Below are 16,684 nucleotides of genomic sequence, written 5' to 3'. Positions count from 1 at the left end.
ATTTTAGAAGAAAATTTAAACTGGAAGTTTTGCGACTAATTCCAGATTCATTTCCGGGATTTGTTTTGTTTATCAAATTGACAGGAAATCACTGGGTTTTAAATTTTATATTACCTTTGAAAGTGTTTGAATATAATAGATATTAGTTGCTCTCGTTTAATTAAGCATAAAATCATTTTGCATTTTACGATTAAGTGTCCTATCTGCTGAAGACAATTTCATGCATGCGTATTACATAGTAAATAAGGCACATGTGTTACTCATGAAAAATTACTTTTTTCGACGTAAATTGAATTAAGTTTTAATTTTCAAATCAGAATTATTGATTGTCTTTGCTGAAAAGTAATTAAATAATGAATACAGTTGTCATGGAATTTTAATTTCTTTATGATATTAGTTCTGAGCTTGTGATCATTGTCAGGTGTGAATTAAAAACAGAGGTAAAACATGTAAAAAGTGATTAGTGATCATTAGCCAGTATTTCCCGGAGGCATGATATAGTTATTAGGAGGGCCCTCAGGATTATCAAACTATACTGGAGTGGCAGTCTTATTGCAGGAAAGGGATTTTAAAACAAAAACAAGTGCAAAATGGCAATTAAGAAACCCGATCTCAATGAAATGACCGAAATTATTTCTGTAAAAAAAATTAAATTTGTCCTAAATCCCAATTTTTCGTTTAAGACAAATAGCTTGCAGCTTAGGACATGACTGGCAAATATGACCGTTTTGGGACCCTTGGTCATGACAGTATAATATTTGATATAAAAAAAAAATTCATTAGCTATTCTTAGATGTGTAATAATTGTTTTGAATAATTTTTGCTAACTTTATGAATTAATTTTATAGATTAAAATATTATATTTTTTTCCCTTTTAATATGAAACAATGCATTGACTATTTGACTTGAGTAATAAATATTTCACACATTGTTTATGTTGTAGTTTTAAAATCGATATATTGCAAAAGTTACAGAAGGACTACTTCATTTATAAATAAATATGTTGTATGTTTAAACAAGATGATTAGGATGGGTAAGATGCAAGCCACTGTTAGTTAGCATGATTAGGATAGGTTTGGACCCATGACACATTTTATAAGGATGGGTATATGGACCCATGCAGGGTTTCCCCTGGGTCAATTTATTGTTTCGTCACTTCTTTCGCCAAAACAATATTTTTTTTCGCCACTCTCAATTTTTTTTCGCCAACTCACATAAACATGTTTTTGTTAAGAACTTGTTTTCCTTCTTGCTCATGTTGCTTACAAAAACAAAAAAAAATATTAAAGTGTAGCCTTGTCTTAATTATTACAATTCTACATCTATTTCATATCCTGCATTGTAATTAATGAACACTCAATTAGAACAAAAAAATTCTTGAACTTGCTGGGAATACAGGGTTCATCTTTAATCATTTTATTGGATACTTCCTGCCTAGTGAAAGGACAAAAAATAAATCAGAAATTTTTCTCACTTTTAAATCCTTTCTTCAAAACATGCAAAACAATAGTTTTCTTTTCCGAACCATCGTTAAAAGTCAAATCGAGACATAAATTATGCTTAAAACAGGTGTGTCACTAAAACAATTGTGAAGTAACTACTTGAAATTTGATTTTTAACAAAGTTGTTAAAACAATCATTTAGATGACATACTTTGTTAAAACAATCATTTAGATGACATGTCATGCATGTGACTCCCTTTTCCACACATTTTCATTGAATAATACAATTAACACCTTTTTTAATTAGTTCATTGTTGCCTATTGCTATCTTATTGATTTTCATACAAAATTGATACGCTTGACAAGTTCAAGGTGAAATCCAAGTATTGTCTGATCATGGAAAAAGTCTGAGAAACCTGAAACAAAATTAAAAAAAATGGACGAAGTCAAATCGTTTTATTTCTTTCGCCATTCATGATTATTAATTGCCACAATTATAATTTTTTCATAAAATGTGAAAATGGAGACCCCCAGCGGAAAGCGTGGACCCATGACACTTTAATAAGGATGGGTATGGATTCATGACACAATTAGGATGGGTGTGGACCCATGACACATTTAATAAGGATGGGTATGGACCCATGACACATTTAATAAGGATGGGTATGGACCCATGGCACATTTAATATGGATGAGTATGGATTCATGACACTTTTAATTATGATGGGTATGGACCCATGACTCATTTAATTAGAATCAGTATGAACCCATGACATATTAAATAATAATTGGTATGGACCCATGACACATTTAATAAGGATGGGTATGGATTCATGACACAATTATTTAGGATGTGTATGGACCCATGACACATTTAATAAGGATGGGTATGGATTCATGACACAATTATTTAGGATGTGTATGGACCCATGACACATTTAATAAGGATGGGTATGGATTCATGACACAATTAATTATGATGGGTATGGACCCATGACTCATTTGATTAGAATCAGTATGAACCCATGACATACAACATGTATTAAATAATAATTGGTATGGACCCATGCCACATTTAACTAGAATCAGTATGGGCCCAAGACACAGTTAATAAGGATGGGTATGGACCCATGACATATTTAATTAGGATATATGGGTATGGAACAATGACATTTAATTAGAATGGGTATGGATCCATGACATAGTTAATTAGAATTGAGTATGGACATGTTAAAACAAACATGGCATGGTGACTAAGGAAAGTCATATCTTTTAAAAATCGTTAATCAACATTGTTTACTTATACTTTGTTTGACAAAGAAGACGAGGAAGGGTACGGACCGACAGAAGTACTGAGTCAATTAGAGAACATTAAAGGGCTTATCTTCATTGTTTACTTATAGGAGGAAGACTACATACCATCTTTGTTTGACAAAGAAGATGAGGAAGGGTACAGACCGACAGACGTACTGAGTCAATTAGAGAACATTAAAGGGCTTATCTTCATTGTTTACTTATAGGAGGAAGACTACATACCATCTTTGTTTGACAAAGAGGATGAGGAAGGGTACAGACCGACAGACGTACTGAGTCAGTTAGAGAACATTAAAGGGTTTATCTTCATTGTTTACTTATAGGAGGAAGACTACATACCATCTTTGTTTGACAAAGAAGATGAGGAAGGGTACGGACCGACAGACTTACTGAGTCAGTTAGAGAACTTCAGACAACAATGGAAGCAGGAGTTAATGAAAAAACACAACGATACCAATGATAGCAATACTAATGCCAACCAGACACCAACTGTAGAGGAAGAGGTAACTAAAAGTTATATAACTGTAGAGGAAGAGGTAACTAAAAGTTATATAACATTGAAAAGTTATAAAGAAATACAATAGTTGATGTGTTATATCCTAGTGGTTATATCCTAGTGGTTATATGTCAGTCAGGGGTAATATTTATACAAGTGTTATGTAATTTACTTGTATAGGTGAATTATTTTGGAGGTAGAGTTATATCCCTTAGACATTCAGATTATTTACTTATATAAATATTACCCCTGACTGTATGTGCAAGTCTTTCACATTTTGTTGAAAAAAATAAAAACAAAGCATTTCACAAGTGCAATTACAGTTTTAGTAAATCCAACAGCCATATACATGTTACTGTACAGCATGTGCAGTAGTTTGTGTTCATGGAGATTAAACTGCACAATTTCAAACCTATTTACAAGCCTTAATTTACCTGTTTATTCATCTTAATTTACCTGTTTATTCATCTTAATTTACCTGTTTATTTACCTGAATTTACCTGTTTATTCATCAGAATTTACCTGTCTATTCACCTTAATTTACCTGTTTATTCATCTTAATTTACCTGTATATTCATGTCCTTGGCTAATAACATCCTAGTTGATTAAGTTTATATGAGGGAATATTTTCTTAATTTTATGGTCAATCCCATAATTAACCAAAATAACCTCTGTGAAAAATTCCCTTTTGATAATGTTTTAATAGAAACATAATTGTTTCCCCAAGGATTTTCAAGTAAAAACCAATTTATAGAGCAAAAACGTATTTGCATAATAGAGCATTAACATACATTGTACTAAGAGAAGACACTTTGAAAATAGAGTAACCACCCATAAAACCAATTGTGGAGACCTGTATACATTTTAAACTTGTACAACATAATATTTTCACATCCACCCATAGTTACATAATAGTGGCAAATTCTCATTTTTGTTTTTTGAGGAACAGTCCTAACCTCTGAAGACAATGGAATCAGATGCAGATCCAGAATTTAAAAAAGGGGGGGCCCATCCTAAACAACATTTGGAGTGAAACAGGTAAAAAGTCTCCATTTACCATAGATGTGGCTCCATAAGGGAAATTAGTTTATTCAGTTTGTAATATAATTTATGGTTGGTTTTAATATTTCATGTACAAAACTTTTAACCATGTTCACTGTATTGTAGGCCAAGTTTTTGTTCTACAAAGGAATGAAACTGGAGCAGTCTGGACATTTGTATGAAGGTAATTTTATACACATTATATCAAGCATTAAGTCATGAAACTAGAATCTTAAAAGGTTTGTAGTAAAACCAAAACTGTCAAAAGAATTGCCATCAACAGTAAATTCTCTGAAAATACAGATTTGAAATAAGACAACAATTGATAAGGTTCCTGACTTGGGACAGGTGAATGAACAAATGTTTTCAAAATCAGTGTACTCTCCTTAAGTCTTGGAGTTCAGTGTGCTCATCTCAAGTCTTGGAGGTCAGTGTGCTCTCATGTGCTGCAGTTCAGTGTACCCTCCTTAAGTTCGAGAGTATCTTTTTGCTCTCCTTGAGTGCTAGAGTTCATTGTGTTCTCAATTGCTGGAGTTCAGTGTGCTCTCCTTGAGTGCTAGAGTTAATTGTGTTCTCAATTGCTGGAGTTCAGTGTGCTCTCCTTGAGTGCTAGAGTTCATTGTGTTCTCAATTGCTGGAGTTCAGTGTGTTCTCCTTGAGTGCTAGAGTTTATTGTGTTCTCAATTGCTGGAGTTCAGTGTGCGCTCCTTGAGTGCTAGAGTTTATTGTGCTCTCCCTTTGTGCTTGAGTTTAGTCTATTCTCAAGTACTAGAGTTCAGTGTGCTCTCCTTGAGTGCTAGAGTTTATTGTGCTCTCCCTTTGTGCTTGAGTTTAGTCTATTCTCAAGTATTGGAGTTCAGTGTGCTCTCCCTTTGTGCTTGAGTTTAGTCTATTCTCAAGTATTGGAGTTCAGTGTGCTCTCCTTGAGTGCTAGAGTTTATTGTGCTCTCACTTTGTGCTTGAGTTTAGTCTATTCTCAAGTATTGGAGTTCAGTGTGCTCTCCCTTTGTGCTTGAGTTCAGTCTATTCTCAAGTATTGGAGTTCAGTGTGCTCTCCCTTTGTGCTTGAGTTTAGTCTATTCTAAGTATTAAAGTTCTGTGTGCCCTCCCTTTGTGCTTGAGCTTAGTTTATTCTCAAGTACTGGAGTTCAGTGTGCTCTCATGTGCTGCAGTTCAGTGTACCCTCCTTAAGTTCGAGAGTATCTTTTTGCTCTCCTTGAGTGCTAGAGTTCATTGTGTTCTCAATTGCTGGAGTTCAGTGTGCTCTCCTTGAGTGCTAGAGTTAATTGTGTTCTCAATTGCTGGAGTTCAGTGTGCTCTCCTTGAGTGCTAGAGTTCATTGTGTTCTCAATTGCTGGAGTTCAGTGTGTTCTCCTTGAGTGCTAGAGTTTATTGTGTTCTCAATTGCTGGAGTTCAGTGTGCGCTCCTTGAGTGCTAGAGTTTATTGTGCTCTCCCTTTGTGCTTGAGTTTAGTCTATTCTCAAGTACTAGAGTTCAGTGTGCTCTCCTTGAGTGCTAGAGTTTATTGTGCTCTCCCTTTGTGCTTGAGTTTAGTCTATTCTCAAGTATTGGAGTTCAGTGTGCTCTCCCTTTGTGCTTGAGTTTAGTCTATTCTCAAGTATTGGAGTTCAGTGTGCTCTCCTTGAGTGCTAGAGTTTATTGTGCTCTCACTTTGTGCTTGAGTTTAGTCTATTCTCAAGTATTGGAGTTCAGTGTGCTCTCCTTGAGTGCTAGATTTCATTGTGTTCTCCTTGAGTACTAGAGTTTATTGTGTTCTCAAGTACTGGAGTTCAGTGTACATGTTCCCTCCTTAATTGCTGATGTACATTGTGCTCATATTTAGTGTTTGAAGTCCTTGGTTACAGTCTTGTAATAGACTTAAGCCAAGGCTCCGTGTTGAAGACTGTACTTTGACCTATAATGGTTTACTTTTACAAATTGTGACTTGGATGGAGAGTTGTCTCATTGGCACTCATACCACATCTTCTTATATCTATTAAGACCTTAAGATTGCATTTGCAGCTTCAGAAAATATAGGAACTTTTGTCATACAGGAGTAAGATGTAATATAGAGATCGAATATAGATACAGGGATGATTCTACTATATTAGCGGCCCTTAAGTCAAGTGGCAGCCCCAAAAAAATTTATGCAAACATAAATTCCCAATTCAGGAAAAGAAATAAAATTCAAAATTTCCAGAAACATCGCCAATTTAGGCAACTATAATTTTCTAATTTTGTCGTTAACACGTTTTAAAATCCAGATAAGAATGCTGTCAACGATCGTGTTTTATTAACAACGACTCAATTATTTCAACATGTGGTAAACATGCAGTGGAATAAGACCCCTCATATTCAATTGACGAAAATCGATATGGGAGTATTTGATCTCGTAAAAGTAATCTAAGTAATTAGGACGTCTTGAAAGGTCAATTTAATTTTTTTGCTGTGACGCCTTACTACGACAGCAAATACAATTAAATAGCCTTTCAAGACGTCATAATTATTTGGACTATCGTAAATGCAGATTGCCAAGCAGGTCGATAAAAAAGATGAGTTTTGTCAAAACGGGTCTCGTAAAAAGCAGACCTTGGCAAAGAGCAAAATTTAAATTTTGATATAACATTGATGAATTTAATGGATGCTGATCTCTTAAAAGCAGTTCGCCCAGCAGAGCCAGTTATATAATATGATGGAAACGTTTTATATTTGATATTTTGTCTGGCTGTATTTCTTCAAGACAAAAAAGTCTGACTGTCTGAACTTTTTTTGAAATTACATGTTGATAGATTATTCATGAAATAGGATGTCGACACATTATGGAACTGTTTCAAAAGTTGTGAAGATGACCCAAATAATATTATAATACAATGGTTCAATGCTTAAATTTCCTGTTTCTTAGAGTTATACCTAAGGTAAAACTGGGACATTAGTATAATAGTCCCAGAGTAAAACTATGGCAACCTCCTACATATTGAACAGCAAGCAAAAATCACAAAAAAATATCTTATCAATTACTGTGGATTCATTTATTTTCGTGGGTACCAATTTTCGTGGATTAAGGTGAACTTACATGTTCGTAGATATTTAATTTCGTGGTTTTGTCGAAGTCTGCGTACAAGCCTATATAAAATATGTCATTTGTGAACATTTAATTTCGTGGTTCACTAGCACCCACGAAAATCACGGAAATTGGTATCCAACGAATAATGAATCTACAGTAAGTACTAAAACTTTTGTAATTACTTTTACTTGGGTGATGGGCCTTAATGGTTGAGTACTTGTGTGATGAGCCTTAGACCCTTTACATGGTTGAGTACTTGGGTGGTGGGCATTAGACTCTTTGAATAGTTGAGTACTTGGGTGATTGGCCTTATACCTTTTGCATGGTTGAGGACTTGGATGATGGGCCTTAGATTTTTTGCATGGTTGAGTACTTGGATGGTGGGCCTTAGACCCTTTGTATGGTTGAGTACTTGGTTGATGGGCCTTAGACCCTTTGCATGGTTGAGTACTTGTGTGATGAGCCTTAGACCCTTTGCATGGTTGAGTACTTGGGTGATGGGCCTTAGACCCTTTGCATGGTTGAGTCCTTGGGTGATGGGCCTTAGACCCTTTGCATGGTTGAGTACTTGGGTGGTGGGCCTTATACCTTTTGCAATGCACCATGCATATATGGACAATGAAATCTCTATTCCTGAGATGAATACTAGAGAAGTATAAAGTTCTCAGCTGACAGAAGAATAATGTCCAATAGAGCAAGTGAAAGTTGTTGAAGAGGTCTGTGGTAGAGTTTCAAAAATTAAAACCAACTAGTAATATTATGAAGAGTTATGCCCCTTGGTAATTTGAGTAATATTTTTCTGTTTGTTCATTTTTAACCGGATTTTCAAAGTAAAAATCGATTATTGATTTGGGGATGTACGGCAGGCGGGCAGCTGCCAAACAGTGTCCGTTCATTTACATGAAAACGCTTTGAAGAAATTTTTTCAAATTTGGATATGTTGTTTCCTGTGACTAAATGAAGGTCAAGTTCAATTTTCATGATTTTAGCTTTTCTCGTTGTTCAGTTATAGCCCTTTCCCAAGAATTCAATTTTTGATGAATTTATCCATTTCTGTACAAAGGGAAATAACTCATTTTTTAAAAGATTTTTAAAAGACATTGTATTAATGATAAATGACATTTTGGATTTTTTTTTCTTTTCTTTGGTAAATTGAAGAATTTTGTGGTAGGTTTGTTTGTTATTCTGTATAAACTAATTTTCTGAATGCTATATATATATATATATAAAAAATTATTAAGTGAACTCCTTTAATTAGATAAGAATCTATTTTTATTAAAGGATATATTTCATTACATTACATTGTGTAGATAAAGTTGATAGATAAGTTGCAGATCTATATTAGTTTGTGACAAATGAAAGAAAAAATATTTGGAACTATTAATTATATTTGATTATAATTTGAAAATAGATATACATTGTGTTACATCATATCTAATTTTAGAGAACTTTTTTTTGGTGAAATCATATCTAATGTTAGAGTACTTTGTTAAACCATATTTCTGTTCAAAGGGAAATAACTCAAACTTATTCCATGAACTTGTAATGATAACATCAAAATTTCTTTATATATGTTTTTTTATACGACCGCAAAAAAATTTTGTGGTCGTATATTGGTATGACGTTGGCGTCGTCGTCGTCGTCGTCGTCGTCGTCGTCGTCGTCCGGCGTCGTCGTCCGAAGACACATTGGTTTTCGCACTCTAACTTTAGTTTAAGTGAATGGATCTTTTTGAAATTTGACCATAAGGTTAAATACCACAAAAGGAAGGTTGGGATTGATTTTGGGGGTTATGGTACCAACAGTTAAGGAATGAGGGGCCAAAAAGGGGCCAAAAATAAGCATTTTCTAGTTTCCAGACAATAACTGTGCAACAGTGTATGGATCTCTCTGAAATTATACTACAAGTTTCCATACCACAAAGGGATGGTTAGGATTTGCTTTGGGGGGGTTATGGCTCAAACCGTTTAGGAATTAAGGGCAAAAAAGGGGGAAAAACAAGGTTGTCCTGGTTAATGGACAAATACTTTAGTACAAAACATAATTTAAAGCAGTGTAAGGGAGATAAATCAAATACATCATTGAAATTATCTCCCTTACACTGCTTTTAAATTATGTATAAAGTAATGGTTAATGAACAATAAAGATAATTTAAAACAGTGTAAGGGAGGTAATCCAAATACAACGCTTTGGTTACTTCCCTTACACTGCTTTTAAATTATGTTTAAAGAAATGCATATTTATAAAGGAAGACCAGTAAAAATATCTGCAAATGTTGCATCTTTTTTTTTTACAAAAAAATCCATATAAAAGATTTGACACTATATTTTTAATTCTAATATAAAATAGATTAAGTTAGCACTATGGTAAATTTAAATGGGTAATTATGGTTGCCAACTCCATTGGAAATTTGAATTGAGATTATGACCATATCTTGAGGGAAAGAATTTTTTTGGGGAAAAAAGGTGGGGGGGGGGGGGATAAAAAAAATTTGTGGGGGGTCAATTTTTTCTCATTTCAGATTTCAGAAATTAAAAAGAATTATTCTTCAAATATTATTTTTTTTTCAAATTTCAAATATTGAAAAATTTCAAGAAGTAATCTTTAATTGCACAGCATGGCGCATTAGATTTGTAAAATCTTTGATCACATTTATATATTTGTTATGCCGAATCTAACAGTGTATTTAGATTTTTAATTTTGGGTCCAGTTTTCAAATTGGTCTACATTAAGGTCCAAAGGGTCCAAAATTAAACTTTGTTTGAATTTAGCAAAAATTGAATATATGAGGTTCTTTGATATGCTGAATCTAAACATGTATTTAGATTTTTGATTTTTGGCCCTGTTTTCAAGTTGGTCCAAATTGGGGTCCAAAATTAAACTTTGTTTGATTTCAACAAAAATTGAATATATGGGGTTCTTTGATATGCTGAATCTAACCATGTATTTAGATTTTTTATTTGTGGGCCCTGCTATCAAATTGGTTCATATTGAGGTCAAAAGGGTCCAAAATTAAACTTTGTTTGATTTCATCTAAAATTGAATTATTGGGGTTCTTTGATATTCCAAATCTAACCGTGTATTTAGATTTTTAATTTTGGGTCCCGTTTTTTAATTTGGTCTACATTAAGGTCCAAAGGGTCCAAAATTAAACTTAGTTTGATTTTAACAAAAATTGAATTCTTGGGGTTCTTTGATATGCTGAATCTAAACATGTGTTTAGATTTTTGATTATTGGCCCAGTTTTCAAGTTGGTCCAAGATAGGGTCCAGTATTTAAACTTTGTTTGATTTCAACAAAAATTGAATATATGGGGTTCTTTGATATGCTGAATCTAAACATGTATTTAGATTTTTTATTATGGGCCCAGTTTTCAAGTTGGTCCAAATTGGGGTCCAAAATTAAACTTTGTTTGATTTCAACAAAAATTGAATATATGAGGTTCTTTGATATGCTGAATCTAACCATGTATTTAGATTTTTTATTTGTGGGACCCGCTATCAAATTGGTTCATATTGAGGTCAAAAGGGACCAAATTAAACTTTGTTTGATTTCATCAAAAATTGAATTATTGGGGTTCTTTGATATTCCAAATCTTACCGTGTATTTAGATTTTTAATTTTAAGTCCAGTCTTTTAAATTGGTCTACATTAAGGTCCAAAGGGTCCAAAATTAAACTTAGTTTGATTTTAGCAAAAATTGAATTCTTGGGGTTCTTTGATATGCTGAATCTAAACATGTGTTTAGATTTTTGATTACGGGCCCAGTTTTCAAGTTTGTCCAAGTTGGGGTCCAAAATTAAACTTTTTTTTATTTCAACAAAAATTCAATATATGGAGTTCTTTGATATGCTGAATCTAACCATGAATTTAGATTTTTTATTTGTGGGCCCCGCTATCAAATTGGTTCATATTGAGGTCAAAAGGGTCCAAAATTAAACTTTGTTTGATTTCATCAAAAATTGAATTCTTTGGATTCTTTGATATGCTGAATCTAACCATGTATTTTGATTTTTGGGCCCCGTCATCAAATTGGTCCACATTGAGGTCGAAAGGGTCCAAAATTAAACTTTGTTTGATTTCATCAAAAATTGAATTCTTTGGATTCTTTGATAAGCTGAATCTAACCATGTATTTTGATTTTTGGGCCCCATCATCAAATTGGTTCATATTGAGGTCAAAAGGGTCCAAAATTAAAATTTGTTTGATTTCATCAAAAATTGAATTCTTTGGATTCTTTGATATGCTGAATCTAACCATGTATTTTGATTTTGGACATTGGACCATAATAGGTAAATTAAAAAAAATCAAGTTCTTAGACCACATTCTTTCTGTGTCAGAAACCTATGCTGTGTCAAATATTTAATAACAATCCAAATTCAGAGCTGTATCAAGCTTGAATGTTGTGTCCATACTTGCCCCAACTGTTCAGGGTTCGACCTCTGCGGTCGTATCAAGCTGCGCCCCAGCGAAGCATTTTATTAAAGTCATGTGTGTTATGAAGGTAGATGTCACAGTTGTTATGTGGTATTTTATTTTTGTTGTGTGTGTTAATGTATAATTTTTACATGATCCTGTTTGGGGTTCAGATTTGCAAATATCATTTTCATTATTAATAAGTTAATAATCTATTATAAATATTCAATCACAATCCAAATTCAGAGCTGTTTTAAGCTTAAATGTTGTGTCCATACTTGCTCAACTGTTCAGGGTTCGACCTCTGCAGGAAAATCACATTTGCTGTCACTCGACAGCCTCTTGTTATATCCTGTGTCTGCTATTTAATTTAATTTTTCTTATTTACAGCAATAAAGTATTACAGAGAAGCCACACACCTGGATTCCGAGATAGAATTCAAATGTTATTCAAGTGGTAAAAGTCCAAGAGGTTAGTATGTATTACAGAAAATACCTGGATTCAGATATAGAGGTTGAATGTTGTTTGAGTGGTAAAAGTCCAAGAGGTCAGTATGTATTACAGAAAACACCTGGATTCTGATATAGAGTTCAAATGTTGTTTAAGTCGTAAAAGTCCAAGAGGTTAGTATGTATTACAGAAAACACCTGGATTCAGATATAGAGTTCAAATGTTGTTTGAGTGGTAAAAGTCCAAGAGATTAGTATGTATTACAGAAAACACCTGGATTCAGATATAGAGTTTGAATGTTGTTTGAGTGGTAAAAGTCCAAGAGATTAGTATGTATTACAGAAAACACCTGGATTCAGATATAGAGTTTGAATGTTGTTTGAGTGGTAAAAGTCCAAGAGATAAGTATGTATTACAGAAAACACCTGGATTCAGATATAGAGTTTGAATGTTGTTTGAGTGGTAAAAGTCCAAGAGAGTAGTATGTATTACAGAAAACACCGGGATTCAGATATAGAGTTCAAATGTTGTTTGAGTGGTAAAAGTCCAAGAGATTAGTATGTAATACAGAAAACACGTGGAATCAGATATAGAGTTCAAACGTTGTTTGAGTGGTAAAAGTCTAAAAGGTTAGTATGTATTACAGAAAACACCTGGATTAAGATATAGAGTTCAAATGTTGTTTGAGTGGTAAAAGTCCAAGAGGTTAGTATGTATTACAGAAAACACCTGGATTCAGATATAGAGTTCAAATGTTGTTTAAGTGGTAAAATTCCAAGAGGTTAGTATGTATGTTTTACAGAAAAGCAACACATCTGGATACAGAGGTAGAATTCAGATGTTTTGTGGCTGGTTATCAGTTCTCAAAATGTGTTTCAATAAATGTATTCTGATTCAAATCCCCACAATTCATTATTGATTTCACACGCAATGATATGACAACCACTTAGGAGGTTCCTTACTCAGACTGGCCAAGAATATGTGCATTTTTAAGTTTTTTTCTTGCATGGAGGAAGAAGTAAAATATGCGAGACATAGATATGCTATTTACGGTGGCAATGTTATGTCAGCAATGTATTAGTCAGCTTATTGGGAACCACTAGTGGTAGGTCAATGGTGTTTGGTATGCTAATGTCTTAGGCATAACACATTTGTGTGGAAATGATTTGGTTCTGCCACCTCAGGCATGGTCTATAACTTCATAGTTATCTCGCCTTGACGGAGTCCAAAAGCGAGACATATGTATGCTGTTTCCGGTGGCGGCGTCAACAATGTATTAGTTTGTGATTAGGCCTAGTTCATGGTGAACCACTAGTGGTAGGTAAATGATATTAGTTATGCAGTTGAATTAGCATTGGCACATCTCATTACCATGGAGATTATTTGGCCCCGCCCCCTCAGTCAAGGTCTATTGACTTTGAAACTTTTGCTGTTAAGTCAATGATATTCGGTATGCAAATGTATTGGTGTTTGCAAGTTTCATTTCCATGGAGATTATATAATCCCACCCCCTAATTACTGTTCATTGACTTTGAAACTTTTACATAGTTTACAAGTTAATGTTTAAGTTTAGGTTTGTTTAAAGGGAACGACTTATGAAAATTCAATGGTATTTGGTTTGCAGTTGTATTATCATTGGCACATCTCATTTCCATGGAGATTGTTTAGCCCAGTACCTTCAGTCATGGTTCATTGACTTTGAATATTTGCATAACTTACATGTTAAAGTATTGCTATTTTAATTTCAACATTTGCATTATCAAAATAACAAATAGGCGAGACATATCTCTGTGTTAACAGTTTATTTTTGCTTAGTTTAAAGTTTGTGATAAGATCAGTTAGAGATGTCGAAATACTAATGTTAAGTCAATGATATTTTTATGCAGTTGTATAACTATTTGCAAGTCCCACCTTCAGTCATGGTTCATTGACTTTAAATGTTTTTCATAGTTTGAATATGTTAAAGTATTATCATTTGAATTTCAATGATTGCATTATCCTATCAAAATTACATAAAGGCATGACATATCTCTGTGTCAAGCATGGTCAAGGTAACTATAACTTATTATTTTTCAGAAAGACAAGAAAGTGAGAGTTCAGTTGGAAGGTAAAGTATAACTTGAGCATATAGCTAATTGTCAGGTTAAACTCTAAAAGGCTGGTCAATTCAAAATGGGAAACAATACAAACAAAAAACAAATATGACCGACAACAACCAATGAAAACCACTGAATTTCATACTCCTGATTTTTGACTGCCACATACAGAATATGGTGGGATTAAACATATTTGGGAGCCATCTACATACCCTCCCGCTAACCTGAAAGAGTATTGTACCAGCAAAACATAAGAACAATTGTAAAAATCATTTGGAAAGCGCATATCTCATCAGATAAGATTGACACAATAGAAACCGCTAACGGAAAGATAAAATGAAAAAGACACAGGTACAGACGACAAAATAATAGGCATTGATCCAAGCAAACATTTATATTACAATTAACCATTTTTCAATATTTGTAGTATTGATCAGGATGAGATTCTGGACGATGACCTGGTGACACACTTCCAAAAACTTCAGATTGACCACAGGAAAATATGTCAACAACAGTTTGAACAGAATGTAAGTATTGTGACTTCATTGTTTTTTGTTGGAAACTAATTTTCGTGGATTTCATGGAAATAGGTGAACCACGAACCACGAAACCAACAAATGTTCTATAGGCTCAACCACGAAATCAAATATCCAGGAAATTACATTTTTTCATCAATCCACAAAAATTAATACCAAGGAAAATAGACGAATCCACAGTATCATAGCACAGTAAAGTCAAAGATATACTAAATTTTAAATGAAAGTCTGTGTTTATGTCTATGAGAAAGCAATTCGACAACTTTTTCTAATTCAAAAAGCCAAACGACATCTAGAGGTCAAAATGCAGTCAAACAATAAACAACTAGATCTAAATCATATTTCAGGCTATAAAGTTTATTGTAAAATCATGTAAAGTCTATTAAACTTCTGCCAACAACACAAGATACCTAAATGACAAAAACAAAAAGATATGACTAAAGACCAAAAGCTGACAAGGTTCCTGAAATGAAACTGGTATAACAGTGTTTAACTATTTTTTTTTTTGGCAATCAATTCCCCCCCGATCCCCCCCCCCCCCCCTTTTTCATCGTGATGAGTGCAATAACAGAGGTTCTTGGGGAAAAAATTAAAATTCAGTAGACAAAAACCATTGAATCTTTTGTATCTGTATGATAAACAAATAAAAACAAAAACACAGACAGGTAGTATTTAAATAAAAAAATAGTAAATAAAACTGTGTTTGACTAAAATGACTTTGCGAGGTATTATTTTAGATTTACCAGTGTTTCCAAATATGAAGTTGTTAAGTAGAAGATCAGAAAAAAAACCAACTAAATAATAGCAGATTTTGACATCATTGAACGTTTCAAGTCGTGGTGCGGTTTTCAATAAGTGGTTTGCCATTTCCGACATAATCTGCAACTATTGGTAGCCAAAGAATTATTATGAATCCACAGTGTAATACTGTAACAAAGAATGTTTGAAGTAACTGGAAATCAAGCTCAATGTCAGTATGACAATATAATTATACCTCCTTACACTATACATAAATCTTTCACATAAATTTCAGGCAACCCACATATCTGTTCTGCCAGTAGAACTGCTGATTTATATCTTCAAATGGGTTGTGTCCCCTGATTTAGACATCAAACAGTTGGAGATTCTGTCGGAGGTAAGAAATAAATACAAACTTTATATTCTAACCTGTCGCGGAGTTGCTAGGGCATATGTTGGCCATATCTATTATGATACCTCAGTAGTCTGTACCTATTTTTTATGCTGTATATATTGAGCTGGTTTCATTTTTGTCTGCTCTAGACAAATTTACGGAAGCCAGACTTAGCCATGCTGTTTCCAGCAGCTATTAAATAATTTGTTAAAGTTTGTGATTGGGTCATTTAAGAGAAACCACTTATGTTAATTCAACGACAATTGGTATGCAGTTGTATTAGAATTGGTACATCAGATTTCCATGGAGATTATTTGGTCTCTCACCCTTTTTGAAAGTTTTGCATTTTACATGTTATAGTGTTGCCAATTTAATTTTAACATATGTAATTAATTGCTAACACTTATGAACATGCACTATGTTTGAAGCAGCCCCAGCATCAATTCAAGATTTGATAGTCTTAAATGATTTTGAAAAAAATAATTCTATAATTTAACGCCTTTAAAACAAAAAAATATAAAATGTATTTGGTATTCCATAAACATTTTGTATGGATTCAAGAAATGAAAATTTGACTTGAAAAGTTGATATGTATTTTAGGTTAGCAGAGGGTTCCATATTTGTGCCAGAGATGATGGAATATGGAGACAGATTTGTTCAAGGTAGAGTGTTACCCTTAGTTATACATTATAGGGGC

The 16,684-nt window shown here is 33.5% G+C and overlaps 1 protein-coding gene across 2 annotated transcripts in view; it reads left to right on the top strand.

Annotated features, from left to right (window-relative positions):
• LOC127731990 (F-box only protein 9-like) overlaps positions 1–16,684 on the top strand; it is a 37,664-nt gene that overhangs the window by 9,631 nt on the left and 11,349 nt on the right. Inside the window, exons 2-8 of one of the 2 annotated variants that reach the window (XM_052241026.1) lie at positions 3,080–3,259; positions 4,420–4,477; positions 12,164–12,244; positions 14,300–14,330; positions 14,747–14,846; positions 15,889–15,990; positions 16,588–16,649. In XM_052241026.1, coding sequence (XP_052096986.1) covers positions 3,080–3,259; positions 4,420–4,477; positions 12,164–12,244; positions 14,300–14,330; positions 14,747–14,846; positions 15,889–15,990; positions 16,588–16,649 — 614 coding nt within the window. Of the gene's footprint in view, positions 1–3,079; positions 3,293–4,419; positions 4,478–12,163; positions 12,245–14,299; positions 14,331–14,746; positions 14,847–15,888; positions 15,991–16,587; positions 16,650–16,684 lie in introns of both variants that reach the window. The other variant, XM_052241025.1, reaches the window with a different exon arrangement.

The sequence above is a fragment of the Mytilus californianus genome, unplaced genomic scaffold (assembly GCF_021869535.1).
Source record: "Mytilus californianus isolate M0D057914Y unplaced genomic scaffold, xbMytCali1.0.p SCAF_21, whole genome shotgun sequence".
Lineage (NCBI taxonomy): Eukaryota > Metazoa > Mollusca > Bivalvia > Mytilida > Mytilidae > Mytilus > Mytilus californianus.
Note: the sequence above shows the minus strand (reverse complement) of the source record. Positions and strands in the feature narration are given on the sequence as shown.